This window comes from Epinephelus lanceolatus, chromosome 11 (assembly GCF_041903045.1).
Source record: "Epinephelus lanceolatus isolate andai-2023 chromosome 11, ASM4190304v1, whole genome shotgun sequence".
Classification (NCBI taxonomy): Eukaryota; Metazoa; Chordata; class Actinopteri; order Perciformes; family Serranidae; genus Epinephelus; species Epinephelus lanceolatus.
Window position 1 is genome coordinate 42145640 of NC_135744.1, and position 26774 is coordinate 42172413.

A 26774-nucleotide genomic window follows, 5' to 3' on the forward strand; every position below is an offset into this window, starting at 1 on the left:
ACACATGCTCCATGTCAGCAAGACACAATTAACAGGGTCCTCAGAGCAGCGTTCCCAGGAACACACCAAGATAAGAGGTACGCACAGACAAAAGAGCGAAATAAATCGAAACGCCAGTGACTGACATCGATGAAGTTGACTAACAAGGGTGACATTGACGGTCGGGTCCAGCTGCTGCCCTCCTTCCCTCCCTCCCTCATGTTTGACCCAGTTGATGTCAAAGCTGGGTTCAGTACAAAGAAGCCAGTGTGGAGCAGGAGAAAACACCATGCTATCTCTTTTTTTTTTTTTTTTTGGAGAAGCCCCTCATCCTATTTTTGCTTCCCATTTGAAGCACATGACATATAACTGCATGTTGTAAACAGACACTAATAATCACTTCATTCTCTTACCTTGTATGAGATTTAAATGAAATGTTATCAATACTTGTAACACAGTTTACTCTGTTAGGTAACATCATTAGCTAAGGGAAATAACCACATAACCATCATGTGGTCCCCTCTAAGATCAGCACATTTGAGAGCTGTTGTTAAACATAAATTCACTCCTCTTAATATGGTGCATTCACAAAACAATAGCCTTGTGGATTGGTGAATTGCTGGATTTAAGTTTACAGTCTGTAGCCCTTTGTCTCTTAAAAACCCAGAGCAATATAGCATCAAGTAATTACAGTAGCATGTAGAAGGGATTAATGACAACAGAAAGTGAGAGAGCGGAGAGGAACGATGCCTTTGAAATCTCGGAGAAAACCATGCAGCAAGAGAGAAGAGGAAAAAAGAGACGAGGAGCATTAATTAACCTCAGTGCTGTATGTGAGAGTGTAGAATGGTTGTCAGCTTTACTTGTGAGATGTGAATTAGCAATAATGTTGACAATCAAAGGCCAGGATTAGGTAGGAGGACAAGTTTTAGGCTTGCTGGCTTTGGTGACACGAAGAGAGCAATTCATTCATTTATGAATAAACTACATTCCACAAAAGCTGATGCAGATGGTGGCCGGGGATGCGAGCAGCTCAGATGATGAATTATTGGGTAACGCTTAATAAGAGCGCCTAACAGTTATTAGTTAATGCATGAACTGATTTTGAACTAGCGCATTACTCTCTGAGCTTTCAAGTAAGTTGCAAATGCTATTAGGATGCATATATCAATATATGTTTTGCATAATCACATAAAAAATGATACCTATATTATAATCAGCACCATGGACAGCAGTGACTACACTGTTAGTGTACAATAAATCAATGTATGGGACTGTGAATGCAGTATGTCTATGTGATGTTGCACAGTGCTCTGTCTTTGAGTCATTTTTATAATTGTTTGCCGTGTGATAGATACACTCGCCAATATTTACGCACTGGAAGTGGTAATATGCATGTGTTTATACAGGGGCGGAGGGAGGCCCTGTAAAAATATTTGCACCACCTTCAATCCCTGTTATGGTAATGTGTGTTATCTTGTGACAAAACGAACAAACAGGCATCAAACAAACAAACAAACAAGCACTTGGAGGACAAAAACACGTCAGGCTCAGTCAGAAGTGAATTCGGTGGAGATGACCTCCCACGGTGGGTACCTAAATTATTTGTTTTACCGCATGATGAAGTAAAGGGAGGACTGAGCTGTTCTCCAACAGGGTGTTTATTTGCTCGCGTGTTTGATTGTCTTTCATGATAATCTCAGACTCTGCTGGCTGCCTGTTTGAAGCCCAGGGACATGGCAACCAGACGCTGTGTGTTCCAACATTTTTAAAGATTTAGCCTAAAACTGCAGGAGGAGCAGAGCAACAGCAGTGAGAGGCACAAGTGGAACATTAAGGAAAGATGGAAGAAAAGGATTGTGGTGTTGCTGGAGGTAGATAAACATAAAATTGTAAGTGATGAGCATATTGGCAGAGACACTCAGTGGGGTTTGGATAGTCTAGTCATTCTCTGAGAGCCTTAAAGTGAGACTGTATAACTCTTATAACAACTGTGACCACAGTGACAACTATACAGTAATGACAGATGGTAAAACATAGTTGCCTGGTATCAGACAGAACTGTCAACTTGTGACACACACACATTTCCATCTTCAGTCATGTTGAGACATATTTAACTGCAGACACGCTCTGTTTGTAGCATACACGACATCCCCCTACAAACCGTGCCCACCAGTAGTACAACACAAACCCACCAACACAACATCTATCTAAACCTTGATACACACTGTGGTGATAATTGAGACACAAAGACATGATTCACTTTATAAGTAATGACATGTAACCCATCCCATCACCCCTATCATGACCTTAACCGCCTTGCTTTTAACGTAATACTTCATAGCTAACGGTGGTTTAATTGCTAACTTAGCATTAGCATAAGTAATGACATGTAGCTTTTCCATTACCATTACCCTAACCTTAACCGCCTCACTTTGGGTCCATGTCATTGGTTCGACAGCCCATTGGTTCGACATCCCATTAGTCCGACTGTCCGCGGTGCTGAACGGCTTGCGTATGGTGCTCTGCGACCAGCTTGAGGCGGAGCAGGCTCACGGCTTAACGTTATGTGTTTGTCACTTTCTTTTTCATTTTAACCCACACCATGATCTTTTCCTGACCCTAAGCAAGTGGTTTTTGTGCCTAAACCTAACAGGACCTTAACCACAGGGCATCATGATGATTTCGGAACAACGGGACTTTGGAAAAATGGGTTTAATATGGTCAGAACAATGGGATGTCGAACCAATGGGCTGTCCAACCAATGGGCAGTTCCCCTCACTTTAAACGTAATACTTTATAGTTAACGTTGGCTTAATTGCTAACTTAGCATTAGCATAAGTAATGACATGTAGCTTTTCCATTACCATTACTCTAACCTTAACCGCCTCACTTAAAACATAATACTTTATAGTTAACATTGGTTTAATTGCTAACTTAGCATTAGCATAAGTAATGACATGTAGCTTTTCCATTACCATTACTCTAACCTTAACCGCCTCACTTAAAACATAATACTTTATAGTTAACATTGGTTTAATTGCTAACTTAGCATTAGCATAAGTAATGACATGTAGCTTTTCCATTACCATTACTCTAACCTTAACCGCCTCTCTTTTAACGTAATACTTTATAGTTAACGTTGGCTTAATTGCTAACTTAGCATTAGCATAAGTAATGACATGTAGCTTTTCCATTACCATTACTCTAACCTTAACCGCCTCACTTAAAACATAACACTTTATAGTTAACGTTGGTTTAATTGCTAACTTAGCATTAGCATAAGTAATGACATGTAGCTTTTCCATTACCATTACCCTAACCTTAACCGCCTCTCTTTTAACGTAATACTTTATAGTTAACGTTGGTTTAATTGCTAACTTAGCATTAGCATAAGTAATGTAGCTTTTCCATTACCATTGCCCTAACCTTAACCGCCTCTTTTTTAACATAATACTTCATAGCTAACATTGGTTTAATTGCTAACTTAGCATTAGCATAAGTAATGACATGTAGCTTTTCCATTGCCATTACCCTAACCTTAACTGCCTCTCTTTTAACATAATACTTCATAGCTAACATTTGTTAGTCGCTAACTTAGCATTAGCATAACAGGATGTGGCCTTCCATTTTACGTTACCCTCACATTAACCACCTCTCTTTTAATGTAATACTTAATAACTACCACCACTAACCATCACTAACTTATTACGAGCATAAGTAATGAGGTGTAGCCTTCGTATTACCCTTACCCTAATTTTAACTGCCTCTCTTTTTGTGTAATACTTCATAGCTAGCTAATTGCTAACTTAGCAAATTGTATTGGGACCAAGCAGCGAAGGGGGCTGATCGCGGACTGACATGTAGGCTAGGTATGGTGGGTGAGTCCTGTAGCTACAGGGTGGGTCACGTAGCTGCTCCAGCTGCAGTTATACCTTCTCACTGACGTCCACTCAAATCGATTTCTGGGGGAGAGGGGAATTTGAAATGTCAAATTTTGAACATCATTTAAAATCCAAACTTTTGGGTAGCCATGCCAAGATATTGGTTCATCTGGGATTTTAAGTGTGTAGTAAAGCAAAGTAAAAACAAATTTCAATTTTAAGCTATATTGAGTAGACATGCTGATCAGAACAGCCTTGGTGGCAGCCTCGGTTTCCATTGTTGTTATTACTCCCAATTGACTCTGGCACACCGCTTGACAATGCTTGACCAGGGCTCGGTACTAAAGGATTATATGAAATCAGGATTAAACAAATAACGCGATAATGGGATAAAAAAATGAGAATTATCAGCCCAGTTTACACATGAAAAAAATGTCATTTGATTATAGTTTCATTGACAAGCATTACTTGATTGCATTATCATCATCACATCTCTAAAATGTTTCAATATTTTCAGTAAGTTCTCCTCTTGCATTTCAAGTCCACCATGTGGCTTTGATTTGAACAGTCGCAATAAAAATGTACAGAAAAGTAACAACATCCCATGTTGTAGAATACAAAGAATGCATATACTGTTTTCATATCGGATAATTTGATCCAACCAACAACTACTTTTATTACTGCATCATTTTTTTTAGTATAAGGTGAAATATATTTAATGTCTGATTTTGAAGCAGCCTGATCTAAAAGGATTCAGATTACATATTTTTTTTCAATCCAGTGGATTTTGTTGCTAATTACAAAAATTGCCTTGCAGTTTGGATTCCATAATTAACTACATTTCAAAGTAATCAGATTCAACCCTGTAATGACAACAGTTCCCGCCTGTGGTGCCTATTGGCCAATCGTTAGTCTGCCTGCGGCGCTCAATGGATCTGTTCATACCAGACAAAGTAACTGTGGTAGTGAAACCCTTAAAATATGGAATTGACTAAAGTTTTATTTGATTGATTATGTATTATATCTTTTCTTTTTTTTTCAAAGGTTACAGTCTCACTTTAACCCTGACCCTAAAGTAATCCTGGCTCAACTCCACATTAATCTCAAAATAAACCCAATCTCATTCTGTTTATAATATTAAAAGAATACTCTGATCATTTAGCATTGCTTTCCTTTACCACTGTCAGAATCTAAATTCATGCAGCAGAGCCATCTTTTTTATTCCATGCATGATTATTTTGTCTCAAAACCTCTTGCCATCATTACCCACAATGCCACTTGACGGCAGAGTGATCAGTCAAATATTCGGGTGCACTAGTAGCAGCTAAGTAGTAGCCTCGAGTCAGCAGCCTCTAGCAGAGATGGGGCGCAAGCTGCAGAGGTCTGGTTAACTTGCTTCTTTCAAACGCCAAACCCCCAGATTACTTTTTCATTTTCAAGCTTGTCTTCAGTTCAGATTTATAAGGTTTTTTTGTCAGCTCCCTCTGGAGCCACAAACTTCTTGATGCAACTTTTTTCACAAATGCAGTAGTACTCTCCATGACCTGTAAACAGACTTTGATGTTTAATTCTCATGCATTAGCATACACGAAAGGCACAAACTGGGGCTAATTTAACCTCAACTCTAGGTTAACACAGACACTGTAAAGCTTTTGACATTTCACACAGTTATGAGCATCCCTTTTAACTCTGTAGACTTTTAAGACCACATTATCATCCCAACTTTTGACAAGACTCATCTTTAGTTCCAAAAATCTTTTAATAGTGTCTCATTTAGATTAAACAACATTATGATAGGTTCAAAGAAATCAAATCTCAAAGCTTGATGTCCATCATGTCCATTCAGTAAAGAGTGACCCCTGGATATATCTCGGTATGCACAGGGTCCAAACCACCTGGAGTAGGAGCAATAATCTGTAAGTCTCATGAAACTCCTTTTTAAATGTGAATAATTGAGTTGGTATACATACAATTACAATGTAATTACAGTTATCTTTCTGAAGACCTTACAGTATTCATAAACAAACGACAAATAAAATGTTGGTCTAAGTTTATTCTGTACAAAGAAGCCAAGCCAAAAGAACCATGAGTTGGTTGGAGTAGGAAAACACATTTTAAGCAAGTTTCTTTTTATAGTAAAGCAGAAGTTATATTCCTACAATGTATTTAAGCAAAATTGTTGACACGTGAAACAAAAATATAGCAAGGTTACTCAAATAGACTACAATAGATTACACAACACTACATATGCAAAACCGAATGGTTAATTCCAAACAATGCCTAATTTACATTTTTGTTGCGCACTTCTCAGCACATACCCACACACTCGTACCCAATCACACACACCCACACAGCAGTGCTATATTTTGCACTACTAGATAGAAATATTTTGGATAAACTGGACATTATTACCATGTGTGACCAGTAAAATTTCAATCCATTGTTGTTATGATACCACAGTAATTCCTTATGTGAGCGAGTTACAAGGCATTTTAAAGTAATTACAGTAAAAATACATTTTCATAATAAGCAATGTACCATGAGAAATATGTATAAAATAGCTTGATAATAATAATAATCATAATAATAATACTGCTTTTCAGCTTTTCCCCAGATCTTATCTCTGTCCACCACGAGTTGTAATGTCACTTTGTTCCACGAGATCAAAATAGATATCACAGAGTAAGAAAAAGCTTCCCATACAAATCCAACTGTATAAACATTATACTAAGTTCTTGCTAGGTAAAGTTCCAAAAAAGCCAAAGTGGAAAATGAAATGCACTTTTTCTTTTTGCCTGCTTTTGAAAATGATTATTATAAAATGACTCTGCAGTTAGACTTCCTATTATGAGAGAGCAAAGGCAGGATGTTGGTGGTTGTACACCTTTGGAAAAGACAGAACGAACATATTCAATCCTATTTTACCTACACATCCTAAATACAGCTTTACATTTCCATGTTTTATGTACGTCTCGGCTCTCCTTCCCATCTCCTCTCATCTCCTGCCAGGTTATACCCGAGTGGTAGAGTGGGTGCTGGGCAGGCCTGCAGAGCTGTAACCAGCAGGGAAGGTGCTGTACGGACTCATGTTGGAGAGGCCCATCAGGGAGTTGGGAATCATGGTGATGTTGTTGGGGGTCATCAGTGGGATGTCGTCAGGGGAGCGGCGCTGGCTCAGGGAGTAGTCCAAGGTGGGCGAAACGTGGAGAGGATTGTGAAGGGCTTCACACTGGTTCCTTGGCTGGGACAGGGTCTCGTCTATAGTGTTGGTGTGGCTCACGTTGTTGCCTTTGCTGTCACGCTGGGGACTGGGCTGCTGGGACGTGTCCTGCCGACTGCGTTTGTCCTTGCGGTAGTACAGAGCAGCGAAGGCCAGGACGTTGAGGAAGAGCAGTGATGCCCCTACAGCAATGGTGACGCTGAGCTCTGTGGAGTAATCTCTCGGGTTTGGCATGATCAGAGGGCCCATCTCCCTCCCACCTTCGCCGTCGTTGTGGGCAGTGGATACAGGAGGCCTGCCGGTGCTGCCTGACCTCTTACCGTTGGACTGGGTGGGATCCAGCGGGGTGACCTTGGTGGTGGTGGAGGAGTAATGGAACATGTCATGGAGGTTGTAGAGATGGGGCACCAGGTGTTTCCAGAAGGCCACCTTGGTGGCGCGGTAGTGATCACGGATACGAGGCTTCAAGCCAATGTGTAGGTACAGCTGGTCATAGGGGTCGTACTTGGACCAGGCCACCTCCTCAAAGCGGTTGGCCTTGGTGTGGATGAACTTGGTGTCCTGTGGCACTGGTTTGTTGGGATCCCTGCAGACACATGATGGAGATAAACTTGAGTCATGAGAATAAATTAGTAGAGTGCTCATTCAAAACATCCTTGGTCTTTGGTATTACTGCCTGCAACTTTCTCGAGAACTGCTCAACCAAACAACTTCACACTCAACACTGCGCTTCTCTGGGTCCTGAACACTACACCTACCATGACAAAGTTGCGTCCCTAGCAATGCCAGAGTACTGGCGACATTTGGGTGCAAAACGTGCGTTTCCATTTTATGGCTTCATTGAAGTAAAAGCCAGGCTATCTACAAGAGCAAAAGAGTTCATTCCAAAAGCTACATCGCTGATGCTTGAAATGCTTGAGTTTGTCACAACGTAGCATAGGCTGACCAAACGTCATCTTTTGCCCGGACATGTCCACTTTTGACGACCTGTCGGGGGCGTCCGGAGGGTGTTTATAAATCGATGATAATGTCTGGTTTTCCTTGTGTGTGTGTGTGTGTTTTAGAGTGCAGCACGGGCCACATATTTCTGTCCGAACACGACAATCATTCTATTTTGTTCTGTCCGAAACCGAACCGAGCCCGACATTATTTAATGACTAAAGCACTGAGTTTGTGTCACGCAGTTGTTATGGTTACAAGCTATTTAACAGGCCGGGCGTGCACCGTGGGTGCTCCGTGGAGAGGGAGACCTCCGTGTTTGACACGGGAGCGGGCGGCGGGAGGTCCGAGGCTTCCAGTGAGGGGGAGGGAGAAATATAACAAAATAAGATAAAATAGGAAAACTTGTCTCCCTCTTTTATTTAATTTTCAGCGTTTAATCAAAGCGGCGGCTGACCGAATCCGACCCAAGCCCGAATACAATTTATACATTTTTGACCGAACCCGGCCCAACCCATCGGGTAGGCCTACCGTCGGGCCATCGGGCTCGGATCGGGTAGCCACACTCTAGTGTGTGTATGTGTCCCCTATCTATAGGGGCCTATCTGAATTTCTGTCTTTGAGAGATATTATTTTGTAATATAATTGAATTTTCTATCCATACATATAAACTTTAAATATATTAAAATTATAAGGCATCTTTGAGTAAACTGCGAGTATCATTTAAGTAGGCTATCTCGTGGCCAGGCCGAGTGTCCTCTATTTTGGAAATCAAAATATGGTCACCCTAACGTAGCATCTCCGGTCTCTCTAATCTCTCTTTCTTCATCTGTCCTTGAATATACTGTAGTGAGCGACAGAGAGTGAGCTGTACCCAGCATGTTGTTCAAGGGCCCTGACACACTGAGCCAACAGTTGGCCGACAGCTCATGTCGGGCCATCAGTGAGCGTCTGTCACCCTAGATTTTACGGTGTGTCCTGCACTGATGGCACTAGAATGCCCTTTTGTCAGCTGATTCAGCATGTTAAATCTGCCTGTTGGTGAATGACATCACTCTGATTGGCAGGTCAGCTCAGTGCAGGTGAAGAGAGACAGAAGCAAACAAACAACTGAAGTCACGAGGGCGTGAGATTGAAATAAACTTGTTATATTAGGTAAGATTATGTTTTTTAGCCATTGGGCTCTTTAGCAGAAACAGTTTGTAATTGTTTGTCTTTTGTTGGCTAGTGCACAGTTACTATTCTTTGTTCTTTCAACATCAAGTTGCATTGTTGATGTGCTAACTGGCATCTTATATTCATCCTGTTGGCCTCCCTGTTTGCCTTCTTGAATGATGAATACAGACTACCCCTGCCTGCTGTGTGCTGCATGTGCTACTTGGCCACTGGCTGTAGTCTTTGTGATCATGTGTATACGTGCAACTTTTTGGTTGACACACAGGCAACGTGTTGGCCTTTGGCACCACTAGTTCTATGAAGTGGGATCACTGTGGCTGGGCCTCATCCGTTAATAGGGGCCCTTTCTCAATAAACCATACACTATGTTCATAATGCACTACTACTAAATACTACATCTTGGTGGATCTCAAGAGCTCCTATTCTGGGCTGCAAGTCCTTGGGTTCTCGACAATACAGCTGCCAAGTGTGAGGTTTATCAGCTGAATGGTTGTCGAAGAAATCGGAAGACAGACAAAAAGACAGACAAAAAGAGACTCCTTCCATTTTAGTTAGATGTGATGGAAGAAACCTAAATGGTAATATTAGTGCTGGGTGATAACTGAGTATTATTGGTAATCAGCTTTCAATACATCATCATTTTGTGATGATATGATCTTATCAAGATATGGATCTAGAAATTAACGATTTAGAACAAGCTGTATAAAAATACAGCTTGTAGAAGAAAAGAAATTTGTTGTTGATTTTTGTTGCCATGCCCAGTGCAAATGAAAACAAAAGGCTTGTTTGTTGGTAAATTGTAAAATAAAAAAAGAGGAAGAACTTCTTCAACATGAGTTAACACAATGTAATATCACCATCTCTCCTCAAGGGCTCAGCATTCCCTCATTCCTACCCATGAGTCGAGCGGCCTACAGTGACCTGCGCTGTGCTTCCTCCTACTGCTAGAGCCATCATCCACAAAGACTCATTGCAGCTGTGCATTCAATATGCAGGAAGACTCCAGCAGGGCAGCAGCAGTGGAGTCCTCCACTACAATGCAGCTCACTTAGGTCTCTCTTATCTTCAAAGACACACAACAAATTGGTTCCTCTGTACGACAAATTGTAAAACAAGCTGTCAGAACGGTGCAGAAGCTGCAGAGCTTCAGTCTGTTGCACTTTTAACAGCATGTATTCCCAATGCTGAGTCACTGTTAGTGTAATATCAGGTCAAAATCACCATAGCCTCTCTTGGATAATAAACCCTCATTTGCTGAAAACTTAATCACACTGGAAAAACTCTCCTGTCTCCTTAGCATACTTTAAAATGTCACTGCTTCTAACGGCAATCTGATGGAAACAGTAACTTGAAGGCTTCCCACTCAAATCCTTGCAAACCTTCAATAAAGACATTGCTATTCAGCACCAGGGTAGTAATATTATGTATAGCAAGCAAATGTGGATTTACAGTGTGTACATGACAATTCTGTACAAATTATTTGTGCCACCAGTACTTGAAATTACAGTTCACAGTAAGGTTGGTACAGGTTAATGGAGTACATCTTCACTGCCTCCTCAAGTTTTCTCTTCGACATAACCTTTCTGTTAAACAGTGAGTGACTGCTTTAAACATTAATGTGATTTAAGCTATAAAGTTTAACATCTGTCACCTTCAGCAAGTCTGGCCAAAGTGATGAAACTTTGTTATGTGCGTAAAGCGAGATTATACGGGAGCCTAAACTGGCTCCTTTAAAAAGAGACAACATGGCATTTAAAAAGACACAGCTTTCATTTGATTGAGCGTGCTTATTCAATGTGACTGTACAGTTCAGCCTTTCCAAGAGTGTACACAATTAGATATCTAGTTAATACAAATTTTATTTGTATGAGTTAGCAGCTCTTTACATGTATAGTGAGGTTGAAGAAATTTGAGGAAGCAGGCCTAACTTATAGTACGAAGTGTGCATTAATGACAGTTTATCATTTATAGACTTTCTTATTAATTGATAAAAACTGAAGCTCCACGTTCCATGTGAGAGTTCTTGTGAACTAACAAAGAAGAACAGTAGATAAAGGCTGGAAGACATGGCAGTGGGAGCTCAAGCTGCACTTAATTAGGAGGCACTACTTAAGGCAGAATCCCGCAGTCCTTTAATCAGCATGATAAAGGAAGGGTGAATGCAGCAGAAGTTAGAGGTTGAACATCTCAACACAAATAAAGTCTGCACAAGTGAGGTCACACAAGTTATACCACAGGCCAAAAACTGAGTGTAAATATGTGTGAATAAGCCATATTTAGGTTGGGTGACTAGACCAATATATTGGCTATTGGCAATTGGCTGAGTATATCACCACTTGGTTTTGTGGGAGATTTCTGTCATTTTATTTTGCTAATTTATGGTCTGCCTCCAAAGAACAAGCGAGAGCAGTGGCTCAGCTGCCCACTGAGCAGCGGCCAGCAACGGTAGACACAGACAGCATGGAAAAACAGTGGAAGAGCCATCATATTTTCACATCAAACTCTGTGAATTTTTTTTTTTATACCAAACTAGAGTTGGAGCAGTGGAAAGCCTAACCAAGACAGAGTTGGTGAGTTTTAATTTGTTTGTATTGAGTTTAAATGAAGTATGTTTCAAAATAAGCTAACAAGGCCGTTAAGATCATCTGTGAAAGAGAAGAACTTAAATCTAAGAGAGCTTGTGGAACGTTGGGAACTTGCTGCTCAAACGCATCTACCAGCTAAAACTGAGGTGGTGAAGGGTGGGCTTTGGCAGTAATTCCAACAGTATGATTTTCAATACTGTTAAAAATACAGATGCTCATCTTGCAATTAAACTCATATCCAGAGGCTGTATTGAGGATGTGCTGTATGTACTGCACATCACGCGCCACCAGAGGTTAATCTCTACTGGTGGAACAGGAAGCTGAGCTGGCAAACATGGCTGACATCCGGTGGTGGCGATAACGCTAAAGGACTTTAAACCACTGGCTAGCAACAGCAGAAAGAGACCGCAGCGAAAAACCATGTATTTTCACATCTAACTCGGCCAGTGAAGGATTTAGTTTGACCAAACCAGAGTTGGTGATCGTTTGAACAGTCAACCAGCTAACTAAACAACGAACAAGGTCAGTTTGATTGCAGTGTTTTTCATGATGAGTTAACAAGGCAATTGAGCTAGTCTAAAAAGACACTTGAATTCAGAAGGTGTGTGGTTGTATTTCTCTGTTAAATAAGGACAATAGGTGTAAGGATATTACCTTTGTTGACATTTTGTAAGTTTTTTAAGAGAGCTTTCAAAACATACGGCATGCCCTGGTGAAGTTTCAGGTAGCATGAAGGTATAACAAAGTAGATAACATCCAAGCCTAATGGGGGTTGCCACACACCTGCCAAAAATATCTGCAATTGCCGGTTGTTGGGATGACGGAGGCCGATTGGAAAATTTTAATGTATCACCCAACCCTAAGCTGTATCAATAAGCCATATTATTATTAACATGTCCTTTGGTTTGTTCCTGGGTTTGCTGTTACTCACCCACTCTTGGCAAAGTTGGTCCAGTAAGTCATAACCACAGCGCTGAGCATGATGTCATTCCTGGAGAAGTTACAGGGGAACAGGTCAGTTGGGCCCACCATTGGGATGCCAAACACATAAGGCACCTCATCTCCGTGGGCTGAGTCTGACCACACTGGCTTCATGAGGCTCTGGCAGTGGTGGTAAAAGGCGTAGAAGTATGTAGGCGAGCCATAGCGGGCGTGTAGGTCAGCCGTCACCACTGAGGGCTCCACCCACTGGTGGTCGGTGAAGAGGGCCACTAGGGTCTTTCTCCTGGTCTCCGGGTTGTCCTTGTCAGCCCAGTCTGTGTACATGAATTTAATTGTCTCCCTCAGTGTGTCCTTGCCTTCTGGGTAGCCATACAAACTGTCCACAAAGTCTGATACTGCAAAGTCAAAGTCGCTGCCAGACACGCCGTCCTCCAGATCCATCACGTTCTCCACAAAGCGCAGCCCTTCTCCCTGATTAACACCTAGCATTATATCATAGTTAAGGAACTCGCCCTGCTCCATCAGGATCTCTGGGTCATCCGGAATGACGTCTCCGTCAATGACCGGACCGAAAGCGACGCGGTATCGGGCAGCCTGGATGTCTTGCTCAACCAGCTCCCTCGCGCTCTTCTTCTGCAGGCAGGAGACCATGTCTACGGTGTCCAGCACGTTGCAGCCAACCCTCTCAGCCAGCATGCGAGTGTACTTGACTGGTTGGTAGTTGACAGCCCAGCTGGATAGAGCTGAGCCGCTTTGGATGATGGCTCTGTGGAACAAACCTTGGGACACAACATTCAGAAGAAAAAGACACAGAAGACAAAAGAAGCCCAGAGAACAGTGGTTAGAATTTTGGCTCAACGAAAAAATTTGTATTATTTTCAGCACAAACCTTAAGAGCATTCTGAATCGCCCCAAGCAAAGACATGATTCACTTTTGCCATTGCTATTCACAATTAAATCCAAGGTTTGTTGACACACAACATTAAGGTAGATAAGAGCAAACAAACCCACATGTGATTCACTTTGAATACTAACCAGGGAGATAAAGCATTAGAGTGAAAGAGAGCGAAAAGGCCAGATTGAGCCTTGCTGATGAGAGGCTGCTCAGTAAAGCAGCTTGTGGAAAAAATGAGCTGGTAATAGGACGTTGGCCCATTCTGCTGTTATTATAATGATAACAAAGGACAAAAATACTTGCTTTTCTGTTGATCCCCTTATTTGTTTGATGTGGTGGCATCACTATGTGCGGATGATGGTGAATACGAGTCAAATTAATGATCAGTTTGCAGTGAGGAGGTTTCTATTTTTCCCTACGGCAGTTAATCACACATGTATCGTAGAATCGTTAATACTGTGTGTCTAACAAGCTGCACAGCTTACGTATAGACTGCTGATACCAACTGTGCAGTGGAGGGTCTGTGCAGGGAGCTGAATATGCAGTAACCCTGATCCTTCAATGTTGATACAGTAAACACGACGCTCTGTTGAATTGTTTATATGCAGTGCGTCACCTCTATCTCTGGGGATTTTGTATCTACCACCTAAAAATGACAAGTGATATGTATCAAGTCAAAAAATACTCTGCTGAGGTTAAGGCATAGAAGTCGCTGGAAAAATAGTGCAGGGACAGTGTCACTTTCTCCCTCCTCTGCTGTCATTTATTTAAAAAATTTTTTAGGGCAGCAGCTAGCTAGTCTACTTCAAAGACAGCCGGAGGTCTTTGTGCATTCGCTGCAGCCGAGTGAGGGCATCAAATACGAACCTCACAAAGGACAGTTGCCGCAGCCTCCCTGGCATTGACGAAACACACAATTTGTGCCCTTCTTGTGATTCTGTCCAGCATCAATGGGTGGGCCTGGGCAATAATACAGCGAAGATAAGAGGTTCAATTCCCTGTGGGCCACCCACATTGAAATACGCACCTTTGATTCTTGCAAGGAGCTTTGGATAAGTGTTAACCAAATGGCAAGATATTCACTGAAAGAACTCTTTCTTTTCAGGGGATATCAGATACCAGTTTCCTGTGAGAAATGTATACTTGAATTCAATGATTTCTATTGTCTGTGCGAAAATAATACTGTTGAAGGCATGAATTTGTATGAAAGCTGAACTAGAATGTGACATTTTTAATTAAAACACTGCCAATATATGTGGGGAAAAAGGAATATCAGTGTGGAAAATATTAACCCTATGTCAACCGACCTTGTCTCTGTTTTCACTCAAGGCTTGTTAAATACAGAAGACCAATGAAAAAAAAAATTAAATAAAATCATTGTGTTTTTTAATATTTTTTGGACCACCTTTGAAACATTTCACCACACAGTGCAGGTCAGTAAAAGTGGGCAAACAAATCTGACTGACGCTCAAAGACGGAAATATTAGTCAGTCGGAATGGTGAAAACTGGCGCACACAGGTGAACGCGCTGGTGTGGTGAAAATTTTATAATGCCAGTAGGCTTCTTTAAGAGCTTCACATTTTAAGAGGCAAAGCTTTTAGGCTGATTAGATTGAGTAGAGGGGGAACAAAAGCAATCACTTACTTAACGAATACCCCCTTTACCCTACTCCCATATCATAACACTTCATCTCCCTGACAGACCATTTAGAGCTGCACTTGAAACAAAGACCAAAATTCCAAAATGATTAAAAATTATTGTTCAAAATGTAACATTGACATCATCATGATGAGAAATTAATATGACTGCAGTATGAACTTTGTGGAATCTGACTTCAAGTCTCTGCATTAATCACTGCTTAAAACTTAGCTCATAACTGAGCAGATCTGTATCGATCAAAGTCAGAGATGATGGTGATTCTTACCCTCTGAGTGGTGGGACAGCGTTAGCAGACTGACACACGAAGCACCAATTCCAGATCCAAAAACTGTAATGCGACCAGGGTCTCCTCCAAAGTAGCCAATGTTCTTACTGATCCAACGGAGAGCTTGAATCTGGTCCAGGAGTCCATAGTTTCCTTTTGCTGCTTGGTCACCAGTACTGAGGAAGCCTGGAATATACAGGGAGACAGCAGAGCCAGTGCTGAAGTAGATATCTAGAGTATACTGTATGTCACAGCTTTGATCTAAAGTTGTAGCCCAGCAGGCCATTTGAGTGAGCTGACACCATTTTCCCTTAGGTGCAAATATGCCTTTGCTCTCTCCCACAGTGTCTTGACTACTTTAGGCAACTCCTCGTAATAGTCTGCAAGCAGCAGCGCCCCTCAGGAAGTGATCAGCGCTCTGCTCATCAAATCTGAATTCTCTCCTTGTGTGTGACTTCATAAAATTCAGTGTGCATAAATAAATAAATCTTTTACCTGTGCCTGTTTCTCTACACGAATTTCATAAAACCACACAGAGGTCACTGCTGCTCTTACAATTGATCCTATTACTTATTCCCTTGTCTAGTCTCATCTAAACAACGTACTGTTTTGAATGTTAAACACGGGGAAAACTCTTGACCTTGTGATTGCGTGTAAATACTGCATCTCTCCATACTGTGTTTAAATCATTTTCCTTTCAAGAATGGCAAAGGCTCATGATCTTGTACAGATTAGATAAATCCATCTAAAGGAAGATAAATTGTGTTTAAAGAATGGGTCTAAAACAGCTTGTGTGCAACAAGGACGGACCATGATAAGTATTTGCATCACTTTCCCGCTGAAGACAACATTTGTATGCAAATCAAGCTACGCCATGCTACCAAGGTCTCAGGTGCCTATATTTTCTCATACTGTTTACATTTTTCTCTCATGTCTCTAACTCTTTTATGACAGCGACACAAGTGGAAATTAAAGGGATACTGTGCTGATTTTCAACGAGTTTTCTGTCAAAATGATATGGGTAGTATGTGTAAATGAACTTCCATTAATCTTGCCAGTAACCCTTGCTCATGTCCTAGCTCATCTGCCGGGTGATGTGTTTCGCAACGGATTTTTGCTGGCTCTAGAGCTGTTGCTCACACCACAGATTGTACTTTTGCATTAGGACACAAAGAGTTAAGAGGGAGATTGAGAAACAAATCCGCCCCTCTCTGGCTCTCTCAAACTCAGATCAAACTCAACCCATGATTCTGTCACTGTGTTGTCTATTTCTGGCCTAAAAATGTCTTCAGAAAAATATTTTAGCGAACTGTTTAGCTGTATTACATGAGTTTGTGCACAGGAAGTGGGCGCCATACTGTTTCCTGTATTGTAGCAATGGAAGCTGAAAAAACAAACAGTAAAGCTAAGCAGTGCTGATCAAATATGAACCAAGATTATGTTGCTGCATCCCCTCACCTAAAATGTTTTCAGAAATATTTGAGCTTACTGTGTAACTGTAATTCAAGATAGTTTGTTACTAGCCGGCCGCCATATTGTTTTCAGGCAGGAAACTCACATTACATCTCCCACCAGCTGAAGACTTTATTGGTCTGGTGCAGCACAGTACATTCTGGTAGTTGTAGGTTGAACGCAACAGCCCCTTTTCTCCGTTTTTTTTCTGGTCATGTACCACTAATTTCAAATGTATTAATGTTTTTCTACATAGACAGCCCAGTTTTATGAAAAGACCATCTTTCCAGCAGTGGAACACTTCTTTAACATCTATTGTGACAGCTTATTTTCCCACATTAAATGGGCTAATTACACCATTTGAAACACCATTAAAAGTCACCACACAGAGACGGTGTCATCACCTAATATTCCAATTCTGTAGTTGAGCGTGACGACAACAACATTCCCATAACTGGCCAACACGCTGCCGTCCATCATGTTGCCAGTGCCCTCCATATAGGAGCCTCCGTGGATGTAGACCATCACAGGCCGAGCTTCAGAGTCCCTTATATCTGCAATGCAACACACACACACACACACACACATGCTGAGCAAACAACTGCCAAGGCAACAGTAATGAAATGGAGAATTAATGAAGCACCGTTATTAAAACTTTATATAAACTGTTCAGTGTGAGGTATGAGTAAAGACAGCTTAGAAAAGGTGCTTAGAAGCAGTGGTAGGCTTGTGGTTTGAAAGCTGTAATGACATTTAGAAAATGCATGGTAAATACACTCTGACAAGGGGTGTATGAATAAAAGGGTCAAGTGTAATTAACGATTGCAGTGCATGTAAGTGCACAACCAAGCATAGTTGCTCTGTGACATATCTGAAATTCTCTGAATTTGAGGTAGAAGGAGGAGAAAATGTATTGATTTGACTCACTTGAGAAGGAAATTCTCCAATGATTTTACAGTACAACATATAATATGCATGCACAAGCATAAAGTACATGTTTCATGTGTGTTGGACTGAAAAATACCACACTACACTGAGCTTGTGTTATCTACAAGAGAAAGTGTTCTCTTTTTCAGTAAAAATAGAAAATCTGTGTTTCATGTTTGCACAGCAATTCATTATATTGGTCAAAGACTGTCTTTAAAGGGGAATATCAGACAGATAAGTAGATAATACAATCTGTGGATCAATGTGCATGGCAGCAGAGATGTAGCTCTTACTGAAAGGATTGCTACAGAGCTCAATTCAAGACACGAGGTTGCAGCAACAGCAAACTTATGTAATCAGAAATCAGATAACACCATTTTTCTTATTCCACTTGAAATAAAAGAGCCCCCACGTTTTTTTCGGGAAAGTAAAAAGTGAGAAGTGTAAGATCTTCAGCCACCAAAATCAAGCTAAAAGAATCCATGCATCAAGACTTTGAGCTCGTAAAAATACCTTCAGATATATGAGTCTCAGCATGTGAGAAAGCCGCCCCCTTTTTCCTGTGTTGGCTCCCTGGGATTCACATGAGGAAAAGAGAAGTACAAAATTCAAAATAGCATGGTTGACTGTGCCTCTTCTACTTAATATACGGTCCAATCAAACTGACAGAATCAGGAGAAAAAAAAAAGTCCCACAAATTATAGGCGAAAGGAGATTACATACAGCATGTTGCACTGTTCCCTGTAATTGCTTTTCTGACAAAATGTAGATGACATTATGCAAAATCTTGTATGACACAATTACATTATGAGTTAGAGCAGAGTTACAAAACAATCTGTTAGTTTTTATCAAGCAAACATATTCTTGTTTCTTGTTAGATACTTGTAGGAGATGGCACAGTGGGTGTATGTGCACACATCCACATACACCCACTGCTACCTTTGAATGGTTTATTATCTTGTCGTTATATTGATCCAGCTGCCTTGGCTTTGACTGGAGTAATACATCTTTCTTGGTTCATTTCTATCTCTCTGTACAATTATATTTTTACACAAAGTGTCATGTCGATTCTTCAGGTAAACCACTGCAGGAAAGCTCCTGAAGATATGAGGTATAGGGTTTACTGATGAATGATTAATAAACTCTGACTTCTTAGTTCGGCATGGGAAAAGGACTACTGGAGATAAAAATGAAAACAGCAAAGGTTTCACATCAGCGAAACAAATAATAAAGTAACAGAATGCCCAGGGTGCATTTTAAATAAACAATGACATAGTCTAAGGAAATAAAAAATGTATAGAACCGATGGGTTATGTTATTTCCTGAAATGTGAATGCGAGTGTCATGTTTAATTAACCTGTTTGTGTGCAGGGCGAGGAGGCCTTTAGGCAGCACTCAGACCAGGAGCTTTATAAAACGTGGGCTGCACCATTTTGGACAGCTACCTCTCAAGCGGGCTGTTTATCTGTTGCTACGCTACCACAGGAAAGTCAGTCAAAGAGTGGCATGTTACATACAAAAGCTGAACACAGGCCAACTTTGAATGCTGAGTGTTCTCTGCTATACTGAATGCCTGAGAGGGAGGAAGTATGTTCTTAGATGGAAACCATGTTCAATCGGTGTATTGAAGTATTTAGAGAAATCTGTTTGTCAACACTCGATTCAGAGAAGATACAGCGTTACTGTGGGGTTACATTGTTCTACTAATCTCCAGATTCACGGCAGAATCACAAAATGTTCCCTTGCTGGTTCATTTCACAGTTCTATTAGATACAAAAATGGGAGGGATTCAGCAACCGACAGGCAGAGGTTGACTCCTGTACCTCACTAATTGGCCCCCAACAGACACACTGTCTGAACAAAGCAGCGATTCAGTAAAATATGAAGAAACTGGAATTTTTAGCAAACATGGAAAGCTGGCACTGCTAGCTTTACCAGATCTCCAAAATAATGCTTCAGGATTACTTTTGATGCTCAGTGGTGACAGCCAAGTATGCTAGGCTCATCATTTTAAATGCTGGAAATTATTGCTTAGTTAAGGTGGAGCACCGCTCGAACAACACCTTACCTCAGCGATATTTCACTGGATGTCTATTAATGGGAAAAATATCCCACTACATTTATGTTTAGTTGTGCCTCTCTGTGTGTATCTGTACACAGTCTTCAGTCGCCACAGCTACCAAAGTATAGATAAATTCCTGCTTATCCATGGGAACATGACTGTTATTCAAATGGAATGTGACTGCAACAAGTGAAACAACATTGCTCTGGATGGTAAATCAGCCCTTGGTGGCAGCAATGACATGAGCAGTGGTCGCAAACATGCTTCATGATGATAACAGGACGACATCAATAAAAATGATCAATAGGTATGGATAATCATCGCTGTCCATTTCACCGCACCGACTCACCATCCTCTGTTGGAGCGTAGATGTTTAGATATAAACAGTCCTCGCTCTGATCCTGAATGTACGTGGCTACTGTGTCCAGGTTATAGGTGAACCATATGGGCATCATGATCTCTGGCACGGTGTTGTGGATGTTCTGAGGGCACACAGGCATGAAGTGGGTAGCATTCTTGATACCTGACCAAGAGGAGGGCTGATCGGGGGGCATGAAGCGCTTCTCGCCCACGGGCGGAGCAGCATAGGGGACCCCCAGATACTGATCAACGGGCCGGAGCACCTCGCTGGGCACGGGAACCCTGAGGCCTCGCAGTTTCCCGAACTGGGTGGTCACTGTCGGGTAGAATTTCTGGCTTGTTGCCTTGGTGAATGACCAGCAGGAACATAGTATCCACCAAAGAAGAGCACAGTGGGTGATGGTTACAGTCCCTTGATGATGTAGCAGGTGTGCAGGCAACAGATGGTCTCTAAATGTAGCCAGCCACATGGTCTGGGCAGGACAGTGCCCTTGCACAGCACTAATGCACACTGTAGTGTCCGCTCAGTCCCTCTGCACGGACTCTGTCAAACAGACATCACTCACTGCGTCTTCGGCTGTTATCAAATCCGAATACACCTCAGCCAGGTATGGACGGCCACAACTTCCGCTTTTCATTGCAATCCACACAAATCTGAAAACAAGATAATCAGAAAATGAGATGAGAAAACATCAAAACTATGTGAAAATAGTCTTAAATATCCATGTAAAGGACAAAGTTTTATCTTCTTCCTGTATCTTGGGGCTCAAAATACATACTTTTATATAAGCTTAATATCGGTATGCCACATCCACTGTAAAGCTTCGATACTAATAACCTTTTGGGACAAACTGCTGTCTTAAAAGAACAAATTTATGCTTTGACATGTACAAATCACTGAATACTGATGTCTGTGTATCAGTGGGGGAGGAGATGGGAGGAATCTGAAAAATCCGTCTGCTGTGATGTTGGAGCGATGCTGCGAAAAACATCTCGAGATAAAAGGTGTTAAGCACCCCTTTTCTCATGTAAGAGCAAAAAAGTGAACAGCAAAGAAAGACAAATCTTTATTAACATGCTTTGAAGAGAGATTAGAAGGACATTACTTGGAAATGTCTGACTGTTTAATACATTTCAAAAACACCAAATATCTAACACCATGAATAGTCTTTTTTTGTGTCTTACATCTAAGCAACACTGTCTGTCACTTCTTTGAAGGTGCACAATAGAAGTGTCCCAGAACAAGCATGTCTGATGGGACCACACAAGCACCAACCCATCCTCATAAAGCAGAGTAACTGCAGGTTAATTGAAAGACTTGAAGAATGCTTATAGGTAGCGAAAGACCATTTAAGTTCACTATCACGGGAAAAGGATCCTTTGACACTTCTTTTTGAGAATTCGATTGGTGGTAGTCTTCGTCTGGTGCAATCCATTTTCCCCCTTTTCACTTCTTTCAACAAACACTAATGGCTAGTTTTTGAAAAAAGGAAGGTTTGTATTCAGCTCAAAGCCATAAATGATATCCTGTTGATTCTGCATCTCTCTTTACTCTAAGTGAAAAATCCTTGATCTTGGATCTGTCAGTTCTTCCAGTAATATTGGACTGCTTAATGCAAAGATACAAACACTTGCCTTGCATATGCATAATCTGTTTTCTACCCCAACTGCAGTCACCACAGCCTCTATGTGGTGATAGTTTGTCTAGTTACCGGTTCACCAGCATGCATGCTTCAGTGAACAGGGGAATACACATTCACCCCTAATCACATGTGCATATTCAAATAAAGTATCAAATGTAAGCTCACCCATGGAGAACTGCAGAGAGCAAATTGTGTTCCAATTAACTACTTTGTTATCCAAAATGCATCCCGTCTTAGCCCTTACGGTCTCAGATAGCAGTAAGCATAATGTGCTCGACATCAGGCTCTCACTGGCCCGTCAATGAGCAAAGCAAAAACAAGCTTGTTAACCTAATCAAATCTATTGACGAGTACTGCCTCGAGTATTGTGAAAGACTGCAGCTAAACAGCTCTCTGTCAGTCTGATGAACCTATCTATTAAGACGGGGGGACAATTTCTTCCTCCCAATATGAGAAACTAATTAAGCATAGATGTGGTGCATTGGCTTCTCTCTTCCCCTGCAACACTGTGTTTACACTAGCAGGACCCTACACACAAATTCAAGGCTCTCTTTCACAGGTGTAGCACATTACCTGATATGCACGCCATCGCAGTTTGACAGTTTTTTAAAGAACGAGACACCTCAGAGTTCTATCACACTGGTTCTTTTGAGAAATACTGTACAGCTCTGCCCTAGGCCAGCTTTGTCTGTATTAATTAACACTTATGAATGTTCCCCACAGCCAGAAAAGGACAAGACTTGTTCAATCCCCTATCTGTTATGTGACAATGATGTACGGCTCCCAAGACATTAAAATGGGAAAGATAGAGAACCTGATTTTTTTCCCCTTGTAGATCGGGGCACATATCCTGGTTCGGAACTGACACTGATAATAAATCATTTTGGAGGTAAAAAAAAAAAAAAAACCTCTCTGTTCACAAAACCTGCTGTGAATTCGCTGTCAATGATCAAATTAGCAGATTGTTCAGTGGGTGTCACCAATCAGACTTGGTTAGTTGTCGGCAGCTTACAAAGCAGCCCTGGAAAAAAAGACAGCGCTGGGGCTGCTGTAGATCAAAGGGACACTGTGAATTCTTAAAATGAGCGGCACTTCCTTTTAAATTGCACATGCGTTCATGATATTAGTATCATAGATGTGCTTCTTGTTTGACATTTGACATCAAATCAAAATTCTAATTTAAATCACTGCAACAATGCGAAGGTATACATGATATACAGCACTTTCATTTTGTTTTACTAAATGCACTGCAGACTTTCAGAGCAGCTGAACACTGCCTACAGCTGGGCTGCAGAGTCGTCTTTCTCCAACTTGAGGTCTGCGATGGGACAGATGTGGATAAAGGCTTTATAGCTTACACCAAATGGGCCATGTAGTAAAAATGAGCCATCACTCAGTAGAGTTTGATACACTGCAAGTTTTTTAGGCAATTTGGACTGGCAACACGCCCAGCAACAGGAAAGGAAAAAAACATGGGTGAAATATGTCTTGCCAATGAAATGCTTGCAATAACTCAAATGATAAGTTCAAAAATCAAAATGTTTTACAGCCATAACATGTTATTTTGCACCAGCCACATGTTTATGCACCACAGAGGTGGTTTGTTTTTTCCCAGGGACTGAAATACTTTAATTTGACTGACTTCATCCCAGTTACAGACCCATTAGAATGATTGCTATAATCATGTTTCTCTCCCACCATTACTATCTCTACACCTACATCATCGACAGGCACACAATTCAACGCCAATTCACCACTAATAAAAACCTCTAGGACAACATCTTATCGATTAGGTTGTGGTAGCCTGGGGGCCCTCGACATGAGAGCATTTGAGAAGGAGCCTAGTATGTCAGACGGTGCTGGGCTCCCAATGCCCTTGTAATTCGACTGGTGTGGATCAAACCCGTTTTAGTGGATTCCCCAAATCCCCCTAATTTAGCAGTGCAATAAAGAGGAGCGGGGATTGACGCAGAGAAGACCACCTTATAGAGATCGTGCAGGTAGCACTCAACATAATGATCAATGCTTTAGAAATTAATGCAAGGATCCAGAGGCACAGAGAAAACCAAGCCACAGCCCAGATAGCATCGACAAACTGCTGTAGTGTGTGAGTGTGTGTGTGTGTGTGTGTGCTGCCTCACGTTGTGACTGGGAAGCTTATTTAATCTAGGTCTAGGACGGTGTAATATTGGATAAAATGGGGAAATATAGCGAGCAAACAAATGCTCCACCGTGGTCTATCGCTGAGCAGCGGCTTTAAATGTAACAATAAGCAAAGATTTCAGTGATGAATCTGAACAAAGATTCGTCCCACGGAAAAAAACAGATTCATTAGGTTAACTCACCTGCTTTTACAGAAGCTGATACGCGCTCCATCTCGAGATTTCCTCCATACCATGCCCGTCAGTGTCGCTATAAGACGATGAGCCTGTGTGTGTGAAATATCTCCCCGGTTTCAGTATCACACACACGGATCTTTACTCTTATCTCCTGCTTTGCACAGTCTGTGTGCTTTGCGCATATACGACGCCAAGGTCAGGAGCGCCAACGGTTTTAATGGAGCGCCCACCATAGAGATCTCTCTACGGCGCCCACTGCCAGCGCGTTACTAGGCAACCACCGGGATACGCCAGTGCATTAAATTCACCCTCCAACAACCGACAAAATCCCAATTTAGAAACCATTAAGTAACCACCGTAACCTCGGACAGCACTCACGTACCCACACGCTTTGTGCTCCCCATCTACCTTTGACCAGATGAACACGTGAGGCTATTGCAGAAGCGTGCGGGCCTGCACGGAGAGAAGATGTGCGTTTGGAATACATTACACTTCATTGGCATAAGCCTTTTAGCAAATTGTGACAACCGTGGCAAAAGGAAAGGATAAGAAAATTGCAAACCACCCTCCAATGTGTTTTCCCCACTGGCCTTGTAATATATTTTAAATTAGATTCCTAATCAACTCATCTCCTTGTAGCAAAGTCTAAACAATATGATTTTACTAATGAAACGTCTGTTCTCTCACCACTGTGGGAATTATATCTGAAAAGAAAAATAATTTTCAAAAAGCAGTAAAGGAGAGCCTTGCAATGACGGACCTGAAACATCAGGCCACTTGTTTAACAGTTTGGATGAGCAATGTATGGAAAGGTGTAGATTTCAGGAGGGATGCAGTGGACATATCCCCTTATTATATAGGATGTGCATTCCCCTAATAAAAACATGAAAGTAGCAGAGAACTTTTATTTAGACAAAATGAAAGACATTTACAGCATTAATTGATGCCAATATCGCACACATTGATGTATAAAAATTCACCAGAATGCAGGAAATTAAATGTTTGATGCTCAAAAGTTTCTGGCAGAGGACCCCTTGTTTCATGCCTCCCCCCAGTGTTGAAATGAAACCTATGCCCTTGTGGAAAGGGCTCCCCTAAGGTCCAGTGTTAGGATTTGGGGGGATATATTGGCAGAAATATAATCCAATAAGTGTGTTTTCTTTTGTGAATAATCTTGAAAATAAGAATAATTGTGTTTTGTTACCTTGGAACAAGCCATTTATTTCATTTCATTTCATTTCATTTCATTTATTTATTGAGTTGGCACAATGCACATTAATCAACATTACTGCATTGAGCATCAATGTAAATGTGCCGGACTTAGCACTGATGCTAAATTTCATCCGCAGTCCTATCTAAATAGGGAGTGGGTAATTATCTACGGATATCACCGTGTTGAATTGCCATGTTTATACACCAGAATGGACAAACTAGACACTGGCTCTAGAAAAGGCTATTCACATTTTCACATTGGTCATCGTAGTTAGAGCCTCCTCTGTAACAAGAGCATCAGAAAAACTGTTTTTTTTTTTCGCCTGTGGATATTCTCATTCATCCAGGTCATAGTTATCTCAAGGCAATTGAATCGAACGCAACTGGACTTGGTTTTGTCTTAGAAGACGTTTCACCTCTTATCCAAGAGGCTTCATCAGTTCATGCTTGTCTGACTAGGCTGGAACTAGTCTGACAAACTGGTGTGGAAGCACCCTGTTTTTTTTTTTGTTACATGAAACTTCTTTTTTTATTGTTTGTACCAGCTTAAATCGCCACGTCCTTTTGTTCTGGGAGAGAGGAGACCTTTGCGTATAATTCAGTTCCTGGTAAAATCCTCCTGAATGTCTGGATCAAAAATAAGGTGAGCACACATCAAGTTATCAGAGAAAACCTGAGCACACATTAGCAGATGTAGGGCTACAGGCCTGTCTTCAACATGCCGAACAACAACGCAGACACAGATTTGTAACGTGAAACTGCTTTATTCAGTGTTTTTACTGGTTTGAATCACCGGGTCAGTTTGTCATGTAGAGGAAAAGACTTCAGCTCACGGTAAAAACCTCCTGAACAATGACCATTGACAGAATGTTAAGCGGAAGAAGTTTCAGCTGGTTGCAATCTGCAGACCTCACCACTAGATGGCACTAAATCTCCCTAAATCTCACACACTGTTCCTTTAAGCCATAAAAGTGAACTGCTTTAAGACAAAAAATACCAGAAGTGGCAGGACATTAGTCCAGTGCAGGAAAGTGAACATTGCTCCTCTCTTTCTGACACACTCATCCTGCAAACTGAAAATCATTGGAATGATTGTTTTGTTGTTGCTGCTCCTTACAATCCCTCCTGTGGCTTGCAGGCTGCTTATGCAAAGTATTTCTTTATCTGGGGATTTGAGCTCAATCTCTGGTTGCATTCTTGAATTTAACTTGACATCAAAATGTGAACATCACAC

At 41.3% G+C, this 26774-nt stretch overlaps 1 protein-coding gene across 2 annotated transcripts; it reads right to left on the reverse strand.

The window, feature by feature from the left end:
- Positions 1–5603: 5603 nt before the first annotated feature.
- Positions 5604–24599, reverse strand: nlgn3b (neuroligin 3b). 2 transcript variants are annotated; one of them, XM_033636601.2, is made up of 7 exons: positions 24335–24599; positions 20336–21000; positions 18438–18497; positions 17402–17551; positions 15546–15731; positions 12715–13504; positions 5604–7669 (listed from the first exon to the last, which is right to left on the reverse strand). In XM_033636601.2, the coding sequence occupies exons 2-7, from the start codon at positions 20814–20816 to the stop codon at positions 6874–6876; spliced, it is 2463 nt and encodes an 820-aa protein (XP_033492492.1). In that variant the 5' UTR covers positions 20817–21000; positions 24335–24599; the 3' UTR covers positions 5604–6873. The 2 variants fall into 2 exon arrangements, with proteins under 2 accessions (XP_033492492.1, XP_033492498.1); XM_033636607.2 differs by lacking the exon at positions 18438–18497 and having other exon boundaries at positions 24335–24474.
- Positions 24600–26774: the final 2175 nt, after the last annotated feature.

What these genes read in the sequence shown, in the direction of transcription:
- nlgn3b (XM_033636601.2), bottom strand. Translation starts at nt 20,816, where the DNA reads ATGTGGCTGGCTACATTTAGAGACCATCTGTTGCCTGCACACCTGCTA. An exon ending in CTACAGAATTGGAATATTAG is followed by an intron (nt 15,732 to 17,401) that starts GTGATGACACCG and finishes TGTATATTCCAG; the next exon opens with GCTTCCTCAGTACTGGTGAC. An exon ending in GCTGTCCCACCACTCAGAGG is followed by an intron (nt 13,505 to 15,545) that starts GTAAGAATCACC and finishes TTGTGTCCCAAG; the next exon opens with GTTTGTTCCACAGAGCCATC.